General features: G+C 43.2%; 1 protein-coding gene across 1 annotated transcript in view; it reads left to right on the top strand.

The window, feature by feature from the left end:
- The window catches only part of STMND1 (stathmin domain containing 1), a 30,266-nt gene extending 3,935 nt beyond the window's left edge, over nucleotides 1-26,331 (top strand). Inside the window, exons 2-5 of the mRNA XM_055129463.1 lie at nucleotides 10,082-10,250; nucleotides 16,019-16,173; nucleotides 24,745-24,873; nucleotides 25,539-26,331. Of these exons, the coding sequence (XP_054985438.1) occupies nucleotides 10,082-10,250; nucleotides 16,019-16,173; nucleotides 24,745-24,873; nucleotides 25,539-25,820 (735 nt within the window). The 3' untranslated portion in view covers nucleotides 25,821-26,331. The remainder of the gene's footprint in view (nucleotides 1-10,081; nucleotides 10,251-16,018; nucleotides 16,174-24,744; nucleotides 24,874-25,538) is intronic.
- The last annotated feature ends 728 nt before the right edge of the window (nucleotides 26,332-27,059 follow it).

Genomic DNA, 27,059 nt, shown 5'->3' with positions numbered 1-27,059 from the left:
TGTGCAAGGCAAACGCCCTACCCACTGTGATATTGCTCCAGCCTCTAACATTGAAATCATCTGGAAATAGATTTACAGTCGATTCGAGCATATGCCTCTCTTTCCCCATGCCAAGCACTTTGGAAATCTGATCTGTGACAGACATGATCATTAATGAAATGCTCTGCATCATTCAGAACATTTCTGCTCTCTCTACCATCCTAAATGCACAGGGCTGGGTTTACTAGTTCACTGGCAAATTTTAAAAGGGAGGAATGGTTTGCTTACAAGAAATAGTTCTATTTCTTAGCTCGCAACTTATTCTGAATCAAACTTCTGGAGACCTGTCTATAGACTTTCTCCTCATGTTTACCTTAGACTAAGTTGTTTAAAAGACATTGTAATTAAATCACACATACTCAGAAAAGCCTGAGAAGCACCAAAGTTGGAGAAATGGTCTTCTTCTCAATAACTAGCTCCACGTTTCTTGTTATTGAAGGGAAGAGGCTGGATTGGGATAGATGTTCAGAGTCTCTAAGGCCATTCACAGTGTTTCCCTCCAATGATAAAATTCTTTTTTGTAATTTGTGGGTTCAGGTGGTCGGGTCACCACCCAGATACTGCTTGGGACTTATTTCTGGTTCCCTGCTCAGGGGTCACTCTTAGAGGTGCTCAGAAAACCAGAGTCGTGTCAGAAAATGAACCAGGCTCAGAAGCATGCAAGGCAGGTGCCTTCCCCCTGTAATATCTCTCCAGCTGGACAAGAAAATGCTAGTATGTCAATCAATAAATGTGACTAAATTGCCTCTTACAAGCAAAAACTTTAAAGGTCATATTTCTGAGTGTTTGGAGATGCTTGATATTTATTAGTACATTCATTAGAAGTAAATGAGAAAAAAAGTCAACTTTTGAAGAGCAAATACTTCATATATGTCAACAGAATATATTTATAAAATGCATCTGCCAGTAATTTGATTTAAGAAGTTTCCAGCTCCAGGGAGTCTTGACAAATCAGTCTTTGCAAGCTGTTGGACAAATTTATTTCCCAAAAGCCTAAAAATGTGACATATAATGCCTCCAGATGTCCCAAACAAAGCAAAACAGAAACCTGCCTATAGGTAAAAGTAAATAACTTTTTTTGAATGCTGACCATTACCATTTGTGATTGTTAGCCTCCAATTGACAACTCTTCAGTTTTGCTTAAAACTGATCTAATTGATTATCCAAGACAGTCGTGCATAAAACAAAATTAGCATGAAATACTGGAATACTTTGAATCTGCACTTCTGCTACTTTATCTCAAGACAAAAAGGTGGCTTTTCACCCTCATTGCCCCATTACCATTGCAGATAGATTTCCTGCTGATGGGAAAATACCAACTCTGCAGGCATAGGTAGAGCCTCAAAAAAGTGTTGACATATCCCCCCAGTGTCATAGATCTAATTAATTTGTAAATGTATTTCATTTTTGAACTATGTCTGTTCTCATGTCTAGATGATGAAATTGGGTCAAAATGTCCAGAATGTGTCACACAGAGATAAGGTATTTGAAAGACATTCTTAGTTTTCAAAAGAGAAAAAAAAATTAGATTTCTGCTCCAGATCCTGCATATTAGGTTATCGATGAACAACGGGAGGATGGTGCTACACAGTGCTACAGTTATTTTATGCTGAAAGATTGCGTTCCATCTGCTGCAATGAAAAGTTTTGGTTATTAGCAGAGCTCAAACAGAGATTGTATCATTATGGGCAGAGATCCTGGGAGGGCCTGGATTGCTGGATTTGATGGAACTGTGGGCAGTTTCCTCAGCTGTATGATACTTATATCTATTCCAAGGTGTAGTTCAACTGAATTTATTCATGACAAGCCACTGAAAACATTCACATCTGCTCTCAGCTTCCAATATGAATATTTTTGCTTGTTAAAATAGCCAGATTTGGGGGCTGGAGTGATAGCACAGAGGGCAGGGTGTTTGCCTTGCACTCGGCCAACCTGGGCTCGAATCCCAGCATCCCATAGGGTCCCCTGAGCACCGCCAGGAGTAATTCTTGAGTGCAGAGCCAGGAGTAACAACCTCTGTGCATCGCCAGGTGTGACCCAAAAAGAAAAAAAAAGAGCCAGATTTTTGGGGCTGGAGCTATAGCACAGTGGGTAGGGCATTTGCCTTGCATGCTGCCGACCAGGATTCAATTCCCAGCAGCCCATATGGTCCCCCGAGCACCACCAGGAGTGCAGAACCAGGAGTAACCACTGACCATTGCTGGATATGACCCAAAAAGAAAAAACAAACAAGGGAAAGAGCCAGGTTTTCCAGGATCCCCAGAGGGAACGTTAATGGCCAAATTAGCCTGTGTGTCAAACTCTGATTTGAAAGGTGGGTGGGGAGAGAGGAAATGGTGGATGTGTAAAACAAAAGGAACTTTGTGAAAGGCCAAGGAGATGGCTCAGAGGGCTGGAGTGCTTACTTGCAGTCTTGGGAGACCTGAACTTGATCCTGGCATTGTGTGGTCTCTGGAGCACCCTCAGGACTGACCCCCCAAGCACTGATCAGAGAGGGACACCTGCAAACAACAAAAGAAGAATTTTCCTGTGAAATTATTTATCTAACTCTCACTGCAACGTGGATTTTGAATAGTTTACTTGGAACAGGGGCTGGCGCTATAGCACAGCGGTAGGACGTTCGCCTTTCATGCCGTGGACCTGTGTTCGATTCCTCCGCCCCTCTTGGAGAGTCTGGCAAGCTACTGAGAGTATCGCACCCACACGCCAGAGCCTGGCAAGCTACCTGTGCGTGTTGGATATTAGATATGCCAAAAACAGTAACAATAAGTCTCACAATGAGAGATGTTACTGGTGTCCACTCGAACAAATCGATGAGCAACGGGATGTCAGTGACAGTGACATACTTGGTAAAGAGGAAAGAAACCCAACACAATCTTGACCTTCATTACACGCTGTGAGTCCCTAAAGGAATGTATCCAGTCTCCTTTTGTTGGCCATTTGTACACATACATGTGTACAAATATCCATGTCCTATGTGAGTGTGTGTATGGCTACACATACAGATACTGGTATAACACTGCCTGACATATATATATTTGTATTCTATGTCTGATATTTGTATGAAATATTTCTGTATTTTTTCTTTAACTTTGCCTGTTCCCTTACATATTGTTGTTTCTGCAGTGACAAGGCATTGTGTACTTGGCTGTGGTGTTTGCCAGGACTTGCACACTTTAGATGTGGGGCGCCAGCGGGTAGCAATCCCATGCAAGGTGGTTCTGGGGATCAAACTCGGGTCCTGGCTGAGATAGTCACTCTTTCACTGGGCTATCCCCGGGCCCAAAGGACTTCTCTGTGTGAACTATAGAGATGTATGAGTTTGTATATGTACAGACGACAAAGGAAAAGGAGGTCCCTGTGAGATAAGGATCATTCAAATAGTAATATCATAACCGTTATAGGTCAAACTTCTCCTGGTTTGACCCTCTGCTCAGGGGCTGCGTGTCAGTCCCTGTGATGCCAGTGGGTCCCATGGGTGGCTCATGTGAAGCGGGGAGGAGAAAGACGGTCACTTTCTCCCCATCCACCTCTGCCACTCAGGACTCAGGGTTACTGGGTTCTGGTCTCGCCTTGCAGAAAAGAATTTCAGGAGTAGACAAGCAGTGAAGTAAAACAGATTTTATTTGGAGGGTTTTTGAAGGAGAGGAGGAAGAGAAAGTGGGAGAGAGTGGAGAGTATCGTGCTCAAGAGAGAACCCGGGCTTCTCCAAGGGCAGAGAGAGCCCTTGCACACACCCCAGCATTAGGCATGAAAGCATGAAAATACACATCTCAAAAGGAGAGATGCGGGCAACACATGTGCTCAGGTGTCACATGTGCTCGGCCACATGGGCACAAGCATCACATGGGCTCGGGCAGCATATGCGCACCCTTCCTTGGTTCAAGGTGGCCTTTATAGGATTTCTCCAACCTGCCCTCATGTGGAGCTTCTACCTAGGTACAAGTCTGTTGCTAAGGAGATTACCAGGGGGGTTAGAAGTGGTGATGGTCTTCTTTAAAATTCCCTTCCTGGCCTTTTGTTTCTTCAGGAGCGTCTCTGGGTCTGTTGCTATAGATAGGTGAGGGTCTTGTCAGGAGTTTGCTCCTGTTTCTTCCTGTTTTCTGCAAGGTCAGCTTTTGCCATTGCCTTGAGAAGGGGCCTTCCCTATCTGCCTGCCTGCTTGAATCACCTGTATCCATGAATCAGGATGCCCAGCGACTGAGAAGGAAACGTGCCTCAGACTCTCAGGTTTTCTCCTTGGGCTGATTCCTACTCAGATCTGTCGAGGTTTTGTTTGCCTACTTGTTTGTTTGTTCCCAGGGTTCTTGTCTCCGTGTAGTCCTGAGCCTCGGGACTAATGAGCTGTCAGCTCAGTGAGGGAGTGTGGCTTAGCTGGTGTGACCACACTCTGCAGGCACGGTGCTGAGGAACTCTGCTGGTCTCCTTACAGCCACGCGAGCATCCCTGACCCTCAGCGTGGGGTGTGATAACCCAAAGGCTGAGATCTCTCAGGAGCCCCCCAGGAACAGCCAACTTCCAGGGTGTCTCTAGAAAGTAGTCCACGTGCCTTCATGTGTGTGTGGCTTTAATTGAAAACGCCCAGTGCTCCATAGCCTGTGACTTGCTTTGCATCCAGTTTTTCTAAAACTTTCCCGTTTCATTTTCAGAGTCAGAATTGAGACCCAAAGAGATCTCCCTCTTTCTTTGTTTTATTTTATTCTTTATTGAATCACCATGAGCTACACTTAACAAAGCTTTCATGTTTGAGTTTCAGTCATACAATGATCGAAGACCCATTCCCTCCACCAGTGAACATATTCCACCACCAACGCCCCTGCCTCTTGGCAGACAATTTCCCCCTCTCTCTCACTTTTAGGCATTATGGTTTGCAATACAGATAATGAGAGGCCATCATGTTTGGTCCTTGATCTACTTTCAGCACACATCTCCCATTCCTAGTGATCCCTCCAATCATCATTTTTCCCCCTCTACCCAACCTTTTTTTTAAATTTTATTTTATTGAATCACTGTGAGATATAGTTGCAAGCTTTCATGTCTGAGTTACAATCACACAATGCTCAAACACTCATCCCTCCACCAGTGCACATTCCCCACCACCAATATCCCCAGTATACCCCCACTTTCCAACCCTCCCCCTGCCTCCATGTCAGACAATATTCCCCATATTCTCTCCCTACTTTTGAGCATTAGGGTTTGTAATACATATACTGAGAGGTCATCATGTTTGGTCCTATAAAGGACTTTCAGTACACATCTCCCATCCTGAGCGATCCCTCCAACCATCATTGACTTAGTGATCCCTTCTCTATTCCAGCTGCCTTCTCCTCCAGCTCATGAGGCAGGCTTCCAACCATGAAGCAATCTTCCTGTACCTTGTCTAGAGACTGTCCTTGGGTGTCAGTCTCATATTATGTTATTTTATATTCCCCAAATGAGGTCAGTTATTCTAGATCTGTCCCTCTCTTTCTGACTCATTTCACTTAGCATGATACTCTCCATGTCCATCCACTTATAAGCAAATTTCATGACTTCATCTTTCCTAATAGTTGCATAGTATTTCATTGTGCACATGTAGCAAAGATTCTTTAACCGGTCATCTGTTCTTACACTAAAGTTGTTTTTAGATTCTGACTATTGTGAACAGTGCTGCAATGAACATACAGATGCAGATGTCATTTCTACTGTGCTTTTTTGCACCCTCAGGATATATTTCCAGAAGCCATATTGCTGGGTCATATGGAAGCTCAATTTCTAGTTTTTTAAGAAATACCCAAATTGTTTTCCAGAAAGGCTGGACCAGTCAGCATTCCCACCAACAGTAAAGAGAGTACCTTTCTCCCCACAACCGTGTCAGCACTGGTTGTTCTTGTTCTTTTTGATGTGTGTCAGTCTCTGTGGTATGAGATGATACCTCGTTGTTTTGATTTGCATCTCCCTGATGATTAGTGATGTAAAGCACTTTTTCATGTTCCTTTTGGTCATTTGTATTTCTTTTTAGAGGAAGTTTCTGTTCATATCTTCTCCCCATTTTTTGATGGGGTTGGAAGTTTTTTCTTATACAATTCAACTAATATCTTGTATATCCTGGATATTAACCCCTTGTCTGATAGGTTTTGGATAAATAATTTTTCCCATTCTGTGGACTCTCTCAGAGTCAGAATTGAGATCCAAAGGGATCTCCTTTTTCAGCCTGAGGGGTCTCTTATCTGCCTTTCTCATATTTCTGGGCCCACCTCTTCCTGACATTTTCTTACCATTAAATCTTAGTTAAAGTTTAATCAGTGGCTGGGGAGAGAGCACCACGGGCTGAATTGTTCAAGGCCCACCACCTCATGATCTATTAAGACCCCTGGGACATGCTCCTAAGCACTGTGCTGGGAGTAGTTCCTGAGAAATTGCCAGGTGCAACCCCAAATCAAAAAATAAAAATTCTAATCAAATATTATCTGGACAATTGTGATAATTATCCATTCAAAATGTGCTCCTCTCAGCCACAATCTAATCTTTCTTTTAAAACATTTTTTATTGAATCACTGTGAGATAGACCCTTACAAAGCTGTTCGTGATTGGATTTCAGTATTCCAACACCCACCACAATCTAATCTTTTTAAACATCTTTATTCCTCTCTGAGGAAACCATGACTCCTTAGCAGCCAATCCCCATTTCCTAAGAAACCACTAATTCTCATTGTTTCTATTACTTTTCCCCATCACCTCATAGAAACACAATGTATGCCCATTTCAAATAGATGGAGTGATCCTTTGGGCTGCATTTTTCCTCTTAGCATGATGTTTCCAAATACTTCATTTATTTTTCTTGCTGACTCCTGTTATAGGAATACAACACATTGTATTGATCCATTTATCAGTTAAAGGGCATTGGGATTTTTCACACTTTCTATATTATATATATATATATATATGTCACCCAGAAACTGGCAGTCACACCCAGAAGCTGCCCCCAGAGCCATGTAATCCCATCAACACCCAACATCCAGAGACTATAAAACTAAGCTCCAGGAGGAGCTAAGCAATGCAGAGTCTCTTGCCCCCGCACCTGGCTGTCTTCACCAGGGTCCCTTGGAAGGGGCAGGTTAAGTTTCCCTCCCTGCCCTGAGCAGAGCCCTGGCAGTTGAAGACCTCCAGAACCCAGCCACAACCATGCTCAAGGCCACTCTCCACACATTCGGATGAGCCTTACGCATGTAGGAACTGGCAGAGGAACCCAGGTGTGTGGGACCCAGGGCTGAGATCTCCAAGGCTGCCCAGATTGGGACTGGGCCTCTTCCACCCAGATTTCCCATTTTCCAGTAGCTAGGCGGTCACACCCAGAAACTGCCCCTGGCACCGTGTAATCCCGCCAATGGCCAACATCCAGAGACTGGCTGCATGACATCAGATAGCGTAGTTCTCCCTCTTGGAGAACCTGGCAAGCTATCGAGAGTTCACTGCCCTCCCATGGGAGAGCCTGGCAAGCTCCTCATGGTGTATTCATATGCCAAATACAGTAACAGTGATGGGTCTCATTCCCTGACCCTGAAAGTGTCTCCAATGCGGCACCATTGGGAAGGACAAGTAAATAGAGGCTGCCAAAATCTCACGGCTAGGATGAATGGAGATGTTACTGGGCCCACTCGAGCAAATTGATGATCAAAGGGATGACAGTGATACAGTGGTTATATATATGTATATATATTATTCTATATACTATTCTATAGTATATATTATTGCTATAATTGCAAGTATGTGTGCATAAGTTTTGGTGTGAATGTACATTTCACTTTGCTTATATTTAAGCTTGTAGTTTTTAGTTAGATGGTACCTGTATGTTCAACCTTTTGAGGAACTCTCAACCTGTTTTCCAATGTGTCTACATCATCTTACATTCCAACAGCATTGAATGAAACTTCTAAATTCTCCTCTTGCTTGCTTTGACTATAAAGTGGTTGCTTTCTTAGTGAGATTTCATTCACATCTCCCTAAGGATTATTGATAGCAAACACCTCCTTGTGTGTTTATTGGTCAGTTCCAATGTGTGTTTAAAGACAATATTTATGTGAGCAAGCACAATTAGGCAGTGGTGTTCTAAGATATTAAATTCACTTTTTGCCTAAGAAATGGTTCTTTTAATTTCTACTGTGTTTCTCTATTAGAGTAGGATGGTTAGATGATAGATAGATAAATAGATAATTGATTGATAGGTGATAGATAACAAGATACTGACTTTTTTGGCTAAGGAGGTGTGTGTTCATGTCTAAAATCCTTGTGACAGAGCAGACTTCCAGAAACTGCTAGATGGAATAGAAGCTAAACTCCACAGACAGAATTTCTGCTTCCTCAGAGAAACTCCATTTCTACTCCTAAGGCCTTCACCTTCAGCTGATTAGATGAGGCCCACCTAGATGGTAGACCATGGCTGTATACAGTGTCTATCAGCCACCTCCTCCCTAACACCATGATTCACATCTCAGTTGATAACTCGCCACAGTGGCCAAGGCCAGTTTACTTTAAAACTAATTGTCACAACTTCCCTCTATTATTTTCCCCCTAAGTCCTACTTTTCAATTCAGCAAAAAGAATACACAGTCATTATTAAAAATGTTTTGAACCTATCAGTATCTTTACTTTTCACTAATGACTATGAATTTGCTTGTTTTGGTATCCTGCAGAACTCTCAGCAAAATCTTGTACCTGACAGTCACTATTGATATAATGTCCCCTCCCTCCTCTCTCCTTCCATCCTTCCATTCCTTTCTTTCCTTCTCTTGATTTTTCTTCTCTTTCTTATTTTTTCTTTCTTTCTTTCTTTCTTTCTTTCTTTCTTTCTTTCTTTCTTTCTTTCTTTCTTTCTTTCTTTCTTCCTTTTTCTCTCCTTTTTTCTCTCTCTTTTTCTTTCTTTCTTTCTTTCTTTCTTTCTTTCTTTCTTCCTTTTTCTCTCCTTTTTTCTCTCTCTTTTTCTTTCTTTCTTTCTTTCTTTCTTTCTTTCTTTCTTTCTTTCTTTCTTTCTCTCTCTTTCTCTTTTTCTCTTTCTTTCCTTCTTTCTTTCTTTCTCTTTTTCTTTTTTTCTTTCTTCCCTTTCTTTCTATATCTATTTGTATATTTATTTTATTGAGACTGTAATTGATAGTGGTTTGTTAGTTTTTTACTACTGCTATAACAAATGACATAAATTTTGTGTGGTTTACAATCACCCAATGTGTTATTCTCTCACAGTTCTGGAGGTCAAAAATGCAAAAATCACTCCCACGGGGGTAGAGCGCATCCCTTTCTGAGGCCTTGGGGAGAGAACGCTTCCCCCACCTCTGGCTTCCAGAGCTGCCTCAGTGCTGAGTCTTGGCTTGGTGGCTTCTCTCCCTCCATGCTGCCTGTCTTCCTGTCTTCCTGTCTCCCTTATGTGGTCTTTGCCTCCCTGGTCACATGGCTTTCTCTCTTCTGCAGCACATCCCCATTGTGAACCTTCCTGTGTCTTGTTGTTCTTTATTGTTTTCTTGATGAATTGAGATAGTGTGATTTATAATACGTTAATGATGGTTTCCCATGAGTGCCATTCTAACACCACCCACCTGACCATTGTACCCCCCTCCCTCCCTAGTGCCCCTCCCTTTTAATCTCTCTACCCTCATAAAGTCAACTCAGTTGCATGGATCAGGGATCAGGTCTTTCCTTATGGTGCCTTTGACCCTTTGTTGATACCTTGTTGTGTCTCTTTAAGTCCCACAAGCTTCCTTCCTTCCTTTTCTTCAGACCTGAGATCCTCTAGTTCCATCCATGAGGAGGCAATTACTGGAGTTCGTTCTGCCTGCCCTTACTTGTAATGGTGTTAGCCCACCTTGGGATCACCCCCCACCCATTGCAGCCTAGGTCCTTAAAAATATCACCCCTAAAGAGTCCCTTTTATCATGGGGAATACCACCTACAGCCAACTGCAGGTACCAGAGGGCTAAATATTACACAACAGGCCTCGCACCACTGTTTTCATTTTCCAGAATGCCATTTTCAAAGACACCTTGGCTCCCAAAGCTGTTCTCTTTCTCCATAGGCTGATGTGAGTCATTCTGGGGAGAACTGCAGGCCCCCAACTGAAGGTGCTTGTACCAAGGACACTGCCATCAGCCCCGAAAGCCTAGGAAAAGAGTTGGGAAGTTTACCCGGAACCATTCCAGAAAGTTCTCCACCTCCTAGTGAAAGAAATGGAAGAGTAAACTCAGGTAAGAAAAAAAAATTATATTGATTTCCACAAAGTACTGGTTCTCTGCATAGATTTTATTTTTTAATTTGTTTTTCTTATTTTTATTTCTTTGCTTAGGGGCCAACCTGGCAGTGTTCAGGGCTTACTCCTGGCTCTGTGCTCGGTGGTTACCCCTGACATTGCTTGGGAGGACCATATGATGCTGGGGATTGAACCAGAATCAGCCACATTCAAGACAAGTGCCTTAGCCCCTGTACTGTTTTTCTGACCCCCCTACATATATTTTATAATAAATATTAGATGACCCTTTTATGATAACTTTGTGGGCCAGGCAGAGCTCTAACTAGCAAAGCCCTATCTCTAAGATTGTAGAAATATGCCTTGCTCAGGCCTTCATTATGTGGGTAAATGATGTTAATTATTAATCTTTTTTCTGTTGAGGAAATATTTAAACCATTTTTTTAAACTTAAGAGCCCTTAGTATTAGTTGGAGTTTGGGCCATGGAACTAGGAGCAAATCACACTTTGGGAACATTTCTCCAAAGTGAAGTTCTACATTTGAAAAACTAAGTAAATATTCATACCAAGTGGCTTCCTTCCATCTGTTGCTATTCAAATATTAGCAAACATACAATGAAACAAACAATGAAAGAGTCTTTCAGGAAGATAAGAAGAAGCAATCAGGACACGCTTCACTCTTTAAAAACTCTGGTGGGTTCTGCTTTGTTCCCCCAATGTTGATTGAAGAGACCTCTGCATTCCATCCGTGTCTGAAACCTTACCAGACCTCAGGAAGAAGTACTGTGTCTTACTGTGAGAAGTGCTTTCCTTCCGTTCCTCAGCTTAGGAGTTTCTGCCCTTCCATTCATGTTAGGACTGGAAAAGAGGAGAGTTCACTGGTGACGCACAGTTATGAACATGTCAGGTACAACTGCTCTTGGCTCTTCCTTGCTTCTGTCAGGCACAGACGTGTTGTCTTAGAAAGAGGGAGGAGGACAGGTACAGTGTCCACAGCCCCTCTCTCTCTGTGACTGGGTTGGGCCTGTATGCAGAGTGTCCTTCTCTGCTGGCTCTATGGATGGGGATCTTACGAAGAGAGCACCACAAATGTTCATGATCTCTGGTGTTAACAGCACAGATGACGGGTGGCCAGGGCCTGCCCAGGTATGCCCACAGAGTGGGGCTAGCCACAGCAGCCGTGGGAGGGCACGCCTGGGCCTGACTTATAGGTAGGCAGGAGTGGCTGAGAGGCCGGCTTGGGAGGGAGGCAGCAAACGAAGAACACGCTTTCTAAGGATAATGGGGGTTGCTTTTAGGGAAACATCTTTCCACTGAATGAGCAAGCACAAGGCCTGGCCACTGCTTGTCATCGTCCCTTCCTGTAGCCCTGCTTGTCACTGAGAGTGTGAAAATGGTTTCTAACTCTGAGACTCTCATCACAGACCTGAGGCCACCAGGATGAGTGGGCTAAGAGGGCTCAGAGGGAGTATGGTGGAGAGAGATGGGCACTTTGATGGGGGGCAGTGTGGCAGGGCTCCCACTGTCCTCTTAAAGCTGTACACTTTAAAAGTGAGAATACTTACACATTATTTTATTTTGTCTTCTTTGGTCACACCCAGCAATGCTCAGGGCTTATACTTGACTCTGCATCAGAAATTACTCCTGAGAATGCTCAGGAAACCATATGAGATGCTGGGGATTGAACCCGGGTGGACCATGTGCAACGCAAACACCCTATCCACTGCACTATCACTCTAGCCCACTTACACATCTCTAAGCCAATGTTCCCTCAGTTAAAACGAAAACATTCAATGTTTCACATTTCACCATAGCAGTGCCCAAGGTACTCCATTAAATACGTGCACATGCACACACATACACACACACACATACACACATATACATACATGCATACACACACATATATATATACATATACACATACACACACATATCCACACACACATACTTTGGAAGTTGGGAGATAGCTTTCAAAGGGGTGAGAGCATGGACCATGGGTGATGTCCTTAGTTTAATCCCCAATCCTGAGTGTCTCCACCATCACGTGCTCACCTGGGGACACTCAGCATCACCTGGGGTAGGCGGCCATGGCCAGCAGGGACTTTCAGTTCGCACAGCCAGCAGGGGTGGCCCCAGAGCATCCTGAGCACTGCTAGAGAAAGTTCCTCCCAGAAAATGAATTTCAAATAATTTCAAATTAAGAAAAATTGTAGAACAGATAGAATCCTTTCATGCAGTATTAACACTACCTACCACACTTGCTTGATCCTATCCCTCCACCTCTCTCTCTCCACTTCCCTCCTCAATGCAGCTCTGCTTTATTAAAGTAAGACTTCTTAGTCGTAATACTTCCTCTCTAAATACACTCATATGTGATTCCTAACAATCATCATCATCATCATCATCCCGTTAATCATCGAGTTTCTTGAGAGTGGTCTCAGTAACGTCTCTATTCATCCTAGTCCTGAGATTTTAGAAGCCTCTTTCTGCTCGTCCTTCCCAATGATGCTGCATTGGAGGCTCTTTCAGGGTAAGGGGAATGAGACCCATCATTGTTACTTGTTTTGGCATATGAATACGCCACAGGGAGCTTGCCAGGCTCTCCCATGTGGGCAGGAAACTCTCAGTAACTTGTCAAAACTCTCAGTAACTTGTCAATCAAGAGGGAGAAGTAGGCTATAAGATATAATTCCTAACAATAAGAAAATTTATTTTGAAAAAGAAAAATTAAGGATCCAAAGCAGGGAATTATCACTGAGATAGTTTTTATGATTTCTTCTATGGATATCTTCAAATTTTATCAGTTGTTGGGCCAGAAAAATAGCACAGCAAATAGGGCACATGCCTTGCTAGTGGCTGACTGGGACTTTATCCACAGCCCCCTATAGGGCCCCTTAACCTCACCAAGAGTGATTACTGAATGCAGAGTCAGGGGAAGACGTGAGCACTGCCGGGTGAGGGCCAAAACCACAGCCAAAATAAATTTCATCAGTTGTCTCAATTATCCTTTATAAATAAATACTGATTCAAGATCTAATCCAAGATCACACTGAATTTAGTTGTCAGATTGCCTTAGTCTCATTTAAGACTCCTGGAACAATCTCTCAGCTTTTTATAAACTTGATATATTTGAAGATATAGGTCATTTGCTTTGTAGAATGTTTCTTGGTTGCTATGATCTTTCCTCGTGATTAAGTTCAAGCTAGCAAGAATACTAAATATGATCGTGTTCTGTTAAGCATATCAAATTGGGAGACACATGATATCTTTCTTGGCTTTATTTTATTCTGGAAGATTTTCTTAACATAGTAAGATTCATTAGCCTTTTCCTTTATTCATCGATTTTGCTCGAGCAGGCACCAGTAACGTCCCCATTGTGAGACTTGTTGTTACTATTTTTGGCATATCGAATACGCCATGGGGAGCTTGCCAGGCTCTGTCGTGCAGGCAGGATACTTTCAGTAGCTTGCTGGGCTCTCCGAGAGGGATGGAGAATTAAACCCAGGTCAGCCTCATGCAAGGCAAACTCCCTACCCGCTGTGCTATTGCTCCACCTGGATTTTGAACCATAGCTAGACAGACTTCCCCTGTACCTCCAGCCCCTTTGTTTCACTCTTTACAATTGTGCTCACTATAAATTTCTAATGGCCAGAGTAAATGCTTACATCAAGGTTAAATACATAAAAAGGGAGAACTAATCTGCACAAATAAATTGGAGGGGTATTTGAAAGGAGAGGCTCTGGGGTTTGTGGGGGAAGGGAGGTAGGTACACAGTGATGAGTGTGGTTTTGAAATTACGTGCATGGGAAACCACCAATAACAGTACTGTAAATTACATAACCCAAATAAAACTATGTTTAAGCCTTTTAAATTAAATGCATACAAAACTGAACTGTGTGCTCAGCATGGTATCAATTTTACAAAAATAAAATTCTACACTGAATATTGGTCATTGAAAGAGAAAGTATCTGGTCATTCAGTATCTTTCAAATTTATTAAGACAACTGTGACTTTGCTTTTTAAAATCAGAAAGAAGTCCAGTGCAAAATCCATCAGTCTTCTGATATTTTTTTCAGTGTTCCAAGAATTCTTGAGAACTGATTGAAATCACTTACACAACCCCTGAGACCTCTGTATAGGTTACTTAAGTAAACAGATGCCAAATCGAACACTTCTATGGACTGCAAATTGAATGAACTACATGGTCAAAGTGATTTTTTATACTAATTATTGACAAGTCTCACAATGGAGACGTTACTTACCGGTGCCCGCTCAAGCAAACCGATGAACAACGGGACAACAGTTCTAGTGCAGGGCAATGAGAGACACCAATAATGGCTTCTTTAGAAACATCCTGAGATATTGAGTCACGGGGTTTGGGGCATCTTTGGTAAAGGTCATGGGTGTTGAACTCAAATTGACCAGGATTCAAGCCAATGTAGTCAATTCTCTTTCTATCTGTGTCACCTTTAACAAGCTAACCAGCCCATCTCATGTTGACTTTAAAATAAGAGTAACACACCCTTCTCTCTCTCTCTCTCTCTCTCTCTCTCTCTCTCTCTCAGAGTTTATGTTTAGATTTTATAAATTATTTAAAGTACTTGCTATAGTGCTGGATTGTAAGTACTCAATAAAGAACAATTATTGTTTAAGTCACTTGCAGAGTGATCAGTTAAAGAAACCTCTTAAAATGGGAAGACCGATATTCTGAAGTGAGTCATTTGGAGTGTGTTTGTGTGTGTGTGTGTGTGTGTGAGTGTGTGTGTACACCTGTGTGTGTTCCCCACTCTAAATTCTTGGAAACAGTCTTATTAAGTAGCAAGATTAGAACTTTTCATTAAAAGGCCCCATCTCTCAGAAATTGCTTCTAATTACAGAACAGAAGGTAGCTCATTTCTGAAGACTATATGACACCTTTCTTCCATAATATAAAGTGACAACAACAGGGTTTTGTAGTTATATAATCAGGTGGCTGCAATGTGGGATCTTACTCTCAACTTTTTAAAATCCCCTAGAAACTGCTTCAATGCTCATTTTTAGAATGACTAATAAAAACTTAGCTGATATCACTGGATTCCAATTCGATTTGGTTCAAAGACTCTTTTCAAGTAGACATCCTCTTGTATAGAATTAGCAGATGGCGCAATTGTAAACTCAAGGTTGTGGAACTAGAAGTCTCTTGGCAACATCACACTGTTTATCCTTTGTATACCAAGCATAGAAACCAAACTTTGCAGCTCAGAAGAGTCACTGAAAGAAAATCTCCTCCTTAGCTGTGGTTCAGCTTCATAATTAGCTCAGAGAGTCCACGCAGTGGTGCCCAAGTGTATAAGTGTTGTTACAACAAAGGCAGAGTACATAGCAGCACAGGAAGGCTTGCTGTCACGTTAACATGTGATCTGCAGAGCAAACAGCATCCTATTTTGATGTGTATCTATCCTCTGTAACAAAGATGTTGAGCTTCAGAGGCCGATTAGAGGTGACATAAATTCAGTGGTGAAGGATCCCAGGCACTTCGATCGCGGTGGGATGCATACCATTTGGACATTAATTCCACAAACGTTCATACTATTGTCATCGTTACCTAAACTAGAATAATCAAAAAGAAGAATCTGAGCTTCAAAGGATTACGAGATGTATCACAGTAATAGATGTTTGGTAAAAGGGTTGAGATGTAGTAGCATGATTGATAAGGCGTCTATTAACATTTGACTGCTAAAAATTTGATGCTTTAGAATTCCCTTTCTTTTTTCTCTTTTCCTTTAGAAGACTTGATGCCTGGTGGATTAATCCATAAACCCAAAGCCCTAGAGAATCGAGAGCGACAAAAGTCAGCAGACATCCTGGAGGAATTAATCATTCAGGGAATAATACAAAGCCACAGCAAAGTATTTAAAAATGGAGAATCATATGATGTCATGGCAAGTAATTTTCTAATTAATATTAGTTTATAGTATAAAATAGTTATAAAATATGATTGACCACACATTACATTTCAAAGTCAGAGCAGTAATTATAGTTCATTCTTCCCTTCCCCAACCTTACCTTTTTCAATGGGTTCAGAAATTTCCTCAATTTTTGACAATTAATGAATGTAATCAAACGTATTGAAATTTAATGGATACATAATTAACCCTCACTACTCATTATGCCTTAATTCTGTCAATAATTTTTATTCTGTGTTACTGATAACTTAGGCATTGTGGATATAAAACCGAACTCTGATGTATCTAGTAAGATACTCGGCCTAAATGCCAAAACACCAAAACTAAAACATATATACATTTACACGTCCATCCTAAGGTCAGTCCTGGGAAAATCAATGCAATTTCAGAAAGAGTGACACTACTACTTTTCTGTGTTGATTCATCTTGCCTAAGCCATTTTTGTTTTAAATTAGTAAGTGTCACTACTAATGTAATGTGTAATCACATATTTTTACTGTGATTTAAACTGACTGTGAACACTCTTGAATTTTCACTTTGTTTTGTTTTGTTTGGGGGCCATACCTGGATGTACTCCTGGCTCTGTGCTCAGGGATCACCCCTGGCTCAGTGCTCATAGAATTATATTTAATGCCAGGGTTTCAATCAGGGTCAGCTGCATTCAAGGCAAGTGCCTTAACACCTGTACTACCTCCTGGGCACCTTTGAATTTTCACTCTTAAGGCAAGTTCTGTAGAAACAGATCAAAAGGAGAGCAGGTTCTGTTGTTCTTGCTATTTTTTGTTATTTTTTCTTATTTATATTATTTCAAACCAATGCTCCTAGTCAGCTCAAATAGTTCTAAGCATAGAAAAAAGGTAAAAGAACAAAGAAAAGAAGCCTGAAGAAAAATAAATGAACAGTAAAAAAAGAAATAGAAATGGTGGAAATTAAGAAAAGAAAGAAACAGAAATAGTGGAAATTGAGACCAGAAACTATTCCAAGGCTCACACCTCAGTGTTTGTCCATCTCAGTGTGGAAAGAAAGTCAGCTGAGGATGGAAAACAAAATTTAGCTCAAGTTTATCACCTAGTATCAAATCACTTAGTGTTTGACTAAAGGTAATTTACTTCTCTGTGTGTAGAAAATGCTGAGAACTTAGGAATAAAAGCCAAAGTGGCATTTCTTTTGAAGAAGGGAAATAAGCATTTGGGGGGAGGAGGAAATTGCCAAACCTGAATGATACCCTCAAGCTGGCAATAGTGAGAGGACACAAGGGAAAGGGGAGGGTGAAATGGATCACAGTACAGGGCAGTGTCATGCCAAGGGAGTGAGAATTTGTACTTGTACAATGCTATTGGACTGCATTGGACTGGAGCGATAGCACAGTGGTAGGGCGTTTGCCTTGCATGCGGCCAACCCAAGTTCGATTCCTCTATCCCTCTTGGAGAGCCCGGCAAGCTATTGAGAGTATCCCACCTGTGCGGCAGAGCCTGGCAAACTACCCGTGGAGTATTCGATACGCCAAAAACAGTAACAAGTCTCACAATGGAGATGTTACTGGTGCCCGCTCGAGCAAATCGATGAACAATGGGATGACAGTGCTATGACAGTGCTACAATGCTATTGTGTGACAGGCAATTATCTGAAGGAACTAAAGAAAGGATTTTATACATCTTATAGCCTACTTATAGCCTACTCCTTATAGCCTACTTCTTATAGCGTACTTCTCCCTCTGGGAGAACCTGGCAAGCTACCGAGAGTTTCCTGCCCACATGGGAGAGCCTCGCAAACTCCCCATGGTGTATTCATATGCCAAAACCAGTAACAATGCTGGGTCTCATTCCTCTGACCCTGAAAGAGCCTCCAATGCAGCATCGTTGGGAAGGACGAGTAGAGGTTTCTAAAATCTCAGGACTAGGATGAATGGAGACCTTACTGAGACCCCTTGAAAAATTCGATGATCAACAGGATGATGATGATGATGAAAGAAAGGATGAATCTTTAATAAGGGAGAGAGCAGAGGTTTTTTCCTAACTGCCTGTGAGTTTCTGGAGGTCTAGAAAGTGTGTTACCCAAAGGACAGTAGATACAAGGGCCAGGAGGATTGCCCCATAGCTGGAAGCCTACTTCATGAGCGGAGGGGAGAAGGTAGATGGAATAGAAAAGGGATCACTAAGAAAATGATGGCTGGAGGAATCAGTCGGGATGGGAGATGTGTGCCGAAAGTAGATTATGGACCAAACATGATGACCTCTCAGTGTCTGTGTTGCAAGCTATAATGCCCAAAAGTAGAGAGACAGTATGGAGAATATTGTCTGCCATGGAGGCAGGGGGAGGGTGGGAAAGGGGGGGTATATTGGGAATATTGGTGGTGGGGAATATGCACTGGTGGAGGGATGGGTGTTTGATCATGATGTGATTGTAACCCAAACATTAAAGCTTGTAACTACCTCACAGTGATTCAATAAAATAAAATAAAAAAATAGAAAGGGTATGTAAAAAGAAAAAGGAGGGCAATGTGGAGGAGAATACTGGTTATGGAAACATTCAGTAGCTAAGGGATGCATTTTAGGCACAATAATTAGCCATTAGCCATTATGAAAAAAGCCATTATCAGGGCTTCATGCATGGAATATTCCAGCACCCCAACCTCCACCAGAGGGTCAGCTTTTCTCCACCACTGTCCCAGTGCACCCCTCCTCCTGTCCCCTCCCCATCCCCCCTCCCGTGATAAACTTTCTTGAGGGAAACAGTCCAAAACCTGATTCACAGGCCAGTGGGAATTGCACTGAAACAGTTTTCAGTGATTCACAGGTCATAGAGGAACACATTCGGACTCAGGCCTCGTAAGGACACCAGGAAGGTGAATTAACATAGTCCATACTGTGAAAGATCACTGTCATATCTTTGCTCATCGATTTGTTCAAGCAGGCACCAATAACGTCTTCTCATTGAGAGACTTATTGTTACTGTTTTTGGCATATCCAATAGCTTCCAGAAGCTGGAAACTCTAAGCTTGACTTTCAGTAACATCACTGAATGAGCCAAAGATGAAGGCTGTTTTCAGATGATACAGACAAGGAAGAGTACGGCGTTAGACTGGAATGTGCTCAAAAGGAAGCAAGGTTCCAGAAGGAATGTCCATGGTTGGAAGCTTGCCACAAGTGGTGGTAGGGAGAGGGCAGCTAGGATAGAGAAGGGACCACTATGACAATGATAGATGGAAATGATCACTCAGGATAAGAACTGAGTGCTGAAAGGAAGCAAAGGGAGAAACATGATAACCTTTCAGCATCTGTATAGCAAACCATAACACCCAAAAGGAGAGAGAGAGAGAGAGAGAGAGAGAGAGAGAGAGAGAGAGAGAGAGAGAGAGAGAGAGAGAGAGGTAAAGTACTTGCCACAGAGACAGGTTGGGTGGAGCAGGAACAAGAGGGAAACTGGATACATTGGTGCTGGGAAATGTACACTGGTGAAGGAAGGGACGGGTGAGGGAACATTGTATAGAAACCCAGTTCTGATCAACTTGTGTATCTCAGGGTGATTCAATAAAATTAATTAATTAATTAATTAAAGAACGTAATAAGGTTACAGAGGTGGGCAAGAACAGCACCTTTCATGCTCTCTCTACTCTTCTCTCTTCCCCACTTTCCCCCTTTACTCTTCTTTCCCATCTTTAAAATTGGTTCAAGATTTTCACCAGCGACCTCCCTGCTTCATTGCCTAGTGCGGTGGTCTTAGACCTGGCTCACATTCCAGTGACTCGGGCACCCCTTAATATTCCTGCTGGCTCCATCCCTGACTTGTAATCAATCCCAGGGCCCCCAGCATCTGCCTTCCTACTTTTGAAAGCTCCCAAATAATTCCCTGGGCCAGCCTGGCATTGTAAAACCTCTTAATTATTTATTTGTTTATTTTATTTATTTGTTTTTTTCTTTTTGGATCACACCCGGTGATGCTCAGGAGTTACTCCTGGCTCTGCACTCAAGAATCACTCCTGGCAGTGCTCAGGGGACCATATGGGATGCTGGAATAGAACTCTGGTTGGCCGTGTGCAAGGCAAACACCCTGCCCGCTGTACTACTGCTCCAGCCCCTCATACATCCCTTTGATCATGATACTGACTTGGGTGTGGTGCTTAACGCCCAACTGGCTGCAGCATTGCTGGAAGTCACCAGGTGTGCACACAGCTGAGCTGCCAGGTTTATGCTATCGCTCTAGCCCCGTAAAACCTCTTTCTTAAAGTTTCAACAACTTTCAACAGTTCAACAAGTTTCAACAGTTCAACAGCAATAAATGTACACACCCAAGTTCTCAAATGTATTTAGAAAGCTGTTAGAGAGGAAGGGTCAAAGCTTTTGAAATTGAAGTCACCCCTTTGCTGTGAAGAAGAGTTCTAAGATGCCCCTGGAAATGTAACATTTCAAGTAGAGAACTAAAATTATACCCCAAAACGCACATGGCGCTGAAGGAAGGGCATTATCCTAACTGGGTCTTAGACAGAGTCATCCAGTTCAGCTACAGCTGAGAGCTTAAGTGTGTGGGACGCCAGACACCATGCATATTTGGGGATAAGTTAGAAGGTCAAAGTAACAAAGATGAAAATGAATCTTTAAGAAACTAAAAGGGCACCACATTAAGGATGGATGTTGGAACACTGTATGACTGAAACCCAATCATGAACAGCCTATCTCATGGATTCAACAACAACAACAATATTTTTTAAAGGACACCACATTGAGAACAGAAAAATATGCTAGACATAAAATACTTTAATTATCTTATAATAATTTTTAGGGGGAAAACACAGACTCAATTAAATTGTCTAGAAAGGTCAGAGTCCACGGAATCAAAGATAATGATGGTCAGATATTAATGCAACATTACTCAGTGTGATGGTTAGTCATTGCATCATAAGTGTACATGCCAACTCTTTTTTGCTGCTTAAATAGAAAGTTTTTAATGACATCTCCTGGGAGGAAATAGAATAATAGATATGGGAAGATTTTAGACTTCTTGGGTCAACTAATAGTGCACTTAAATACAAGGAAACTTTAGGCAGAATTCTGTCTACCTCTTAGCCGGTCACTCTCTCTAATTCAGTTGTACTTCAGAGTGATGTCTAATCAGTTGCTGAGAAGTTAGGATCCCGTGTGCATCTTTATAATGGGAAACCTGCTCTGGGCCAGGTTCCCCTCGGGAACCGTGGCCCTACCTGTGTGTGAACACCACATAGCTCCTTCCTTTCTAAATGTTTACTCTTTGCTTGTTGGCAAACTTTCAGCATATTCATACTTTACAGACACTCAAAGTTATAATGATATTATGAAATGTAATATTAAGAAACTATATCAGATTTATTGCATCTGTATTTTGAGGGTGGGGGTTTGGGGCCACAATTCTGGTCAGGGTGGTTTCAGGAATCAAATTCGGGACTCCTGTATGCAGGCATGCACTCCAAGCCTTGAGTTGGCATATTTTAAAGCATGCTGAGGCTGGAGAGATAGATCAGCAGACCCAGTACCTGTTTGCCTGCAGAAGGCCCAGGTCCAGGCCTGGGTACTGTGTAATCACCCGCCCACAGTACCATTTGGAACAACTCCAAGCTTCGAGCTAGGATTAGGTCCTGAGCAAAGCACTGAGGTATAGCCCCCAAACCAAGAATGAAGAGATAAAAACATCCCAATGAGCTTTCAGAGTCTGCACTATGGATGTCTATTGGCTTCCTGTGCACACACATGCTAATATAACAATAAAGAGCTGTAGACCTCTTAAGAGAGAGATAAATGTCTCTTGCTTACCCACACAGTTATTAGCTATTCACTCCACTATAGGTGCCCTTCACCCCAAACTCCATTCTTTCTGCTCAGAAGACTGAGCCCCGGCCTCCTCTCTGTTCTCCTGCCTGCAGCACAGGGAACCTAACACTGCTGGGGGGTTGTCCCACTGCATCAAAAATCTGGGGCATTGTCTGTTGAACCTCACAGGAAATCTTTTATTTGAGAAATTGACTCGGTATAACCCATTACCATGGTGTGACGCTCCCCAGGAAACACAAGGTGACAATTGGAACCATCTTACCTCTTGTGGGAAGCTTCACCCCTATCCATGATAGCATGCCAGGAAGGGAGCCTCCTGGCAAAGGGACGGTCCTCTATTGGTCAACAGCTAATTAGGGAAACTCTGAGGAGTACAGAGTGCATGTAGGAAGTCACACACACAAGCTCAGTTGACCAGAAATAAGAGTAAATCTTACCACAGCATCTGAGGGGTTGACAGTCCTCCGGTGGTGTGAAGGAAATAGACAAAGGGCCGAGGATGTGGTTCAGTGGTTGGTGTACCTGCTTGCCTCCAGCAGTAATCTTAATAGTGTTAGAAATCATGATGCTTCAATAATGAAAATGATTGTGTGTGTGTGTGCCTAGAGAAAAATCCAGAAAGACATACACTCAATTCTTTAAAGTGGTGCGTGATGATGGAGGGATCAAGTGGTCAAAAATGAGAATGTGCAGATTATTTGTATTTATTTTAATTTTTAAAGCCTCTGTATTATTATTTTTGAAACGCTTTTATTTTGTTATTTAAAAATTTTTTTTATTGAATCACAGTGAGATACAGTTACAAATTTTCACGATTACATTTCAGGCATACAATGATCGAGCTCCCATCCCGCCACCAGTGTACATTTTCCACCACCAATGTTCCCAGTATCCCTTCCACCACCTCCCACCCCATCCCACCCCCTGCCTCTATGGCAGGTACATTCCTTCTTACTCTCTCTCCACTTTGGGGTGTTATGTTTTGCAATACAGATACTAAAAGGCCATCATGTTTGGTCCTTAGTCTACTTTCAGCACGTATCTCCCAAAAGCTCATATTTTAAATTAAACTTTCTCTCTTTTTTATTTGTTTTGTTTTGGGGCCACACCTGGCAGTGCTCAAGGCTTACTCCTAGCAGGACTCTGTGAACCACATTGGATGCTGGGGACCAAAGCGGGGTCAATCACATGCAAAGCAAGCACCCTACCTCTTGAACTAGTTCTCCAGTTCCTTACAAATTCCTTCATAAGTTCTTTACAACTTCATTTCCTTCATACCCAGGAATTACCTGGGTATAGTTATATGCTAATGTCTCTGCCATGGTCCTCTGCAACTTGCGGTTTCCTCTGCTGAAATCGTTTGCAATAAAGCAAAACCTCCTGCAGAGATGCTGCCTACTAACTGTTCCAAATGGGAAAAACAGTAGCATTTCCTCTCACTTACAAAGACTGTATCTGCCGCTTGTGCTTTGCTGATGAAGGTTCAGCTTCCCCTGTGTGCCGGTGGCCTCTTTGGCCAATAGTACCCAGAGCTTCCTTTTCCAAACTGTCACATTGGTCTATGGTGCTAAGGTCTGACCCCTAGAGAAGAAAGGTTACCCAAATTTAGGACCACCTTTAGAAATAAGCTTTGGATGGGAGAAATCCTACAGTAGTGCAATTAATTCTCTGGAACATCTGGGTTTGTTGAATTAACTCAACCCCTCCTGATCACGTGAGGCCTGGCCTCTTTTTAATGTCCCAGTCCCTGTCCCATTCCTTGGCTCGGGATGAAACCCTCAGTTCATCCCATATATTTCAGAATTTACAGCCACATAAATTCTCCATCTGTATGTAATTAAATGTGGTCTTCTAGTAATCTGTCTGATCCAGACGGATGGCAGCGGAGATGGGAAAGAGGGGTAAGGATTTCTCCCTGCACCCTTATGTAATAGTGTTATCAAGTTGAACTTTGTACCTTGAATTCTAAATTCATCCCTCACGGGCACCTTTCCCATCACGAATTTATTCTCAGCATTTCCTTTCCTCTCACAAGTCTCCTTCTAGCTCAAGCCATCTTTGCATCCTCTCTCTCACGGTTGGCTTAATGACCTGTTTCTGGTTTTGCTTCTAGGCCTCTAATGAATTTTATTTTTAGGAATCAATTCTGGATTTCTGGGAGCTAGATCTTCAGAGATTAGTCCTTTTGATATCAGCTTTCACCTGGTTGCATTTTATTTTGCTTTTTTTCCAACATAAATCTTTATTTTTAAATTACTTTATGAATTTTTGTCAGAGTTTCAGTAACAAAATTCCAATAGTGTCAATGTCTATAGTATGGATATACAAAATTAGGACACCCTCCCCCGCAACCCAAACACCCCAAATCCTCCACCACTGTCCTCACATCACCTCTGGTCTAATCTTCATTCCCACTCTACACATCCACTGTTGCTCCTGCTATACAGGAAGTTTAGACTTCCAGGATTGACAATTTCCATAATTTATTTGGCCTCACTGGCTTTCTCCTCGACCAATGCACAGGTTTGTTTATCTTTTGCTTGTGGGGAGAGGGTGGCGGGAGGTTGGGGGGGCTGGCTAGGGCCACACCTGATAGTGCTCAGGGGTCCTGGGGAGACTCAGGGGAGGCTCAAGCAGTGTCAAAGGTCAAACTGGAGTCAGCTCAAGCTTGCTTTGCGAGTGCCTTCACCCCGGCACTGTCCCTCTGGCACCTGTTTCTCCTTATTTAAAAAGCGTCTTCCTCCAGATGAACCCGGCTGATATGCCCCTGAGAAAGCCGCCAGCCCGGCTGAAAAAACTCAAGCCCACAAAGGAAGAAGCGCTGACAATGAAGGACCTAGAGGAGAAGATGCAGGCAGCGGAGGAGCGGAGGAAGGTAAGTCTCCAGCCGCTCCCCGGTCAGCTCAGAGGCCATCTGGGCCTGCCCTTCCGCCGAGCAGCTTAAAAACACAGGGCAAGGATTTAAGGATTTGTATTTCCATTCTTTTTATTTGTTTTTCATCTGTATGCATCTTATGTTGCATATTTAGCTTTTCTTTAAATCCTCTTTCAGTGGTGAGGAAATCAAGCAATATATGTTAATTTTGACCATATGCTAACATTGGTCAAATCACAGGAAGTAAGGAAGCAATAGCCAACTCTCGGAAGTATGGCATCTCCTCCGTAGGAAAAAAAAAAAAAAAAGAATCAACTGGGGAACAGGGAGAGAGGAGGTGCAGGGGAGGAGAACGAGAGCTCAGTGGCTCATGGTATTTGCACCTAGGGGTCCCCCTCTGCCTGGTCGGCCCCTTGACCAGGAATCAGCCTGCAGACCTTTAGTCCAGTGGTCATTTCCTAGTTTCCACCAGCCTCTTCCGGGTGAAGCAGGCTATAAGCTCCACGAGGGCAGAGAGTACGTTTCTTCCAGAGCAATTCCTCACCCCTCACTTTGCAAATGACAAACACTGAGATAAGCCACAAGTGGCCTTCGTTGCCAACTTTAATGCCATCTCAGTGGAAGTTATCTGTGGTCTTCTTCTGTTCTCTCATCCTGCTTCTCAGTCGAAAGAAGAAGAAATCAGAAAAAGGCTCCGGAGCGAGCGCCATCTGCCCCCTGCCCATCGCTCCAACTCTGCGACACAAAACAGAACCAGGGACGAGGCTTCCTTTGCCAAAGGACAGGACTCTGTGTTGGGACCAGCTGGCCAGCAGGAAGGAAAACCATCGAAAAGGAAGAAGAGCCAAAGTGACACCCCCTCGATGGACAGAAGTGACCGTTACGAAGGGGTTGGGTTCGTGGTGGAGTCAGACCAGTCCTACAACCAGCCCGATGATGTCTTCTGAGCAGTCTTGTCCCAGGATGTCGGGAGTGGTCACCTTCTCCCAAGTTGTGACTGTTGGTCTGTCTCCCGTTTCTCTTTGCCTGACCTCACCCCCATGGGATTTCTGCCTTGAGCTTAGGAATGATTGTATGCGCTGCCAGGAGCAGCGGTAAATTGACTAAATGAAGTGCTTCTGCTTAGAAAAGATTTGACGAGCTTGAATATGAGAGAGCCGCCGCTCTCCTTCAACGCGGTTTCACACAGTGTGAAGATGTCTTTTAGGTAGAGATGCCATCAGCGTAGAGTTTGTGCCAAATGAAATCTTTTCCCAATCCGGCCCCTTGGCTGTGTCGACCCTCTGTCATCGATGAACAACGGGATGACAGTGACACAGTAATACAGTGATGGGGGCTGGAGCAATAGTACAGAGGTAGGGTGTTTGCCTTGCATGTGGCCGACCCAGGTTTTATTCCCAGCATTCCATATGGTCCCCCGAGCACCACCAGGAGTAATTCTTGAGTGAAAAGCCAGAAGTAACCCCTGTGCATTGCCAGGCATGACCCAAAAAGAAAAATAAATTGTATGGGGCACGGAGGAATAGAGTGTCTGCCTTCCATGTATGGTTGGTTCCAAGTTCAAATCCCTTGTGTCCCAAGTGCTTTGAGCATAAGCCTGGCAGCTCAGCTGTGTGCACACCTGGTAACTTCCAGCAATGCTGCAGCCAGTTGGGCGTTAAGCACCACACCCAAGCCAGTATCATGATCAAAAAGATGTATGAGGGTCTGGAGCAGAGTACAGCAGGTAGGGTGTTTGTCTTGCACGCAGCCAACCAGGGTCCTATTCCCAGCATCCCATATGGTCCCCTGAGCATTGCCAGGAATAATTCCTGAGTGCAGAGCCAGGAGTAACCCCTGTGCATCACCAGCTGTGACCCAAAAAGGGAAAAAAATGATTTTTGAGCAGTCCTTGAGGAACAAACCCTTGTGTGAACACCACAGTTAGAGGCATGTAACTACGAGCAACACCCTGACGAGAGTCTAAACACTAAAGCCTGATGAACGACCCCGTGAGTCCGTAACCCAGGCACACATGTAACCACTGGTCACTGCACTGCAGCCTGACAAGTGACCTCCAGGCACTCAGGTAACCCCTGGTTACTGCAAGAAATATCAACAACAGGGGGGGGGGCCGGAGCGATAGCACAGCGGGTAGGGCGTTTGCCTTGCACGCGGCCGACCCGGGTTCGATCCCCGGCATCCCA

The sequence above is a fragment of the Sorex araneus genome, chromosome 2 (assembly GCF_027595985.1).
Source record: "Sorex araneus isolate mSorAra2 chromosome 2, mSorAra2.pri, whole genome shotgun sequence".
Lineage (NCBI taxonomy): Eukaryota > Metazoa > Chordata > Mammalia > Eulipotyphla > Soricidae > Sorex > Sorex araneus.
Note: the sequence above shows the minus strand (reverse complement) of the source record. Positions and strands in the feature narration are given on the sequence as shown.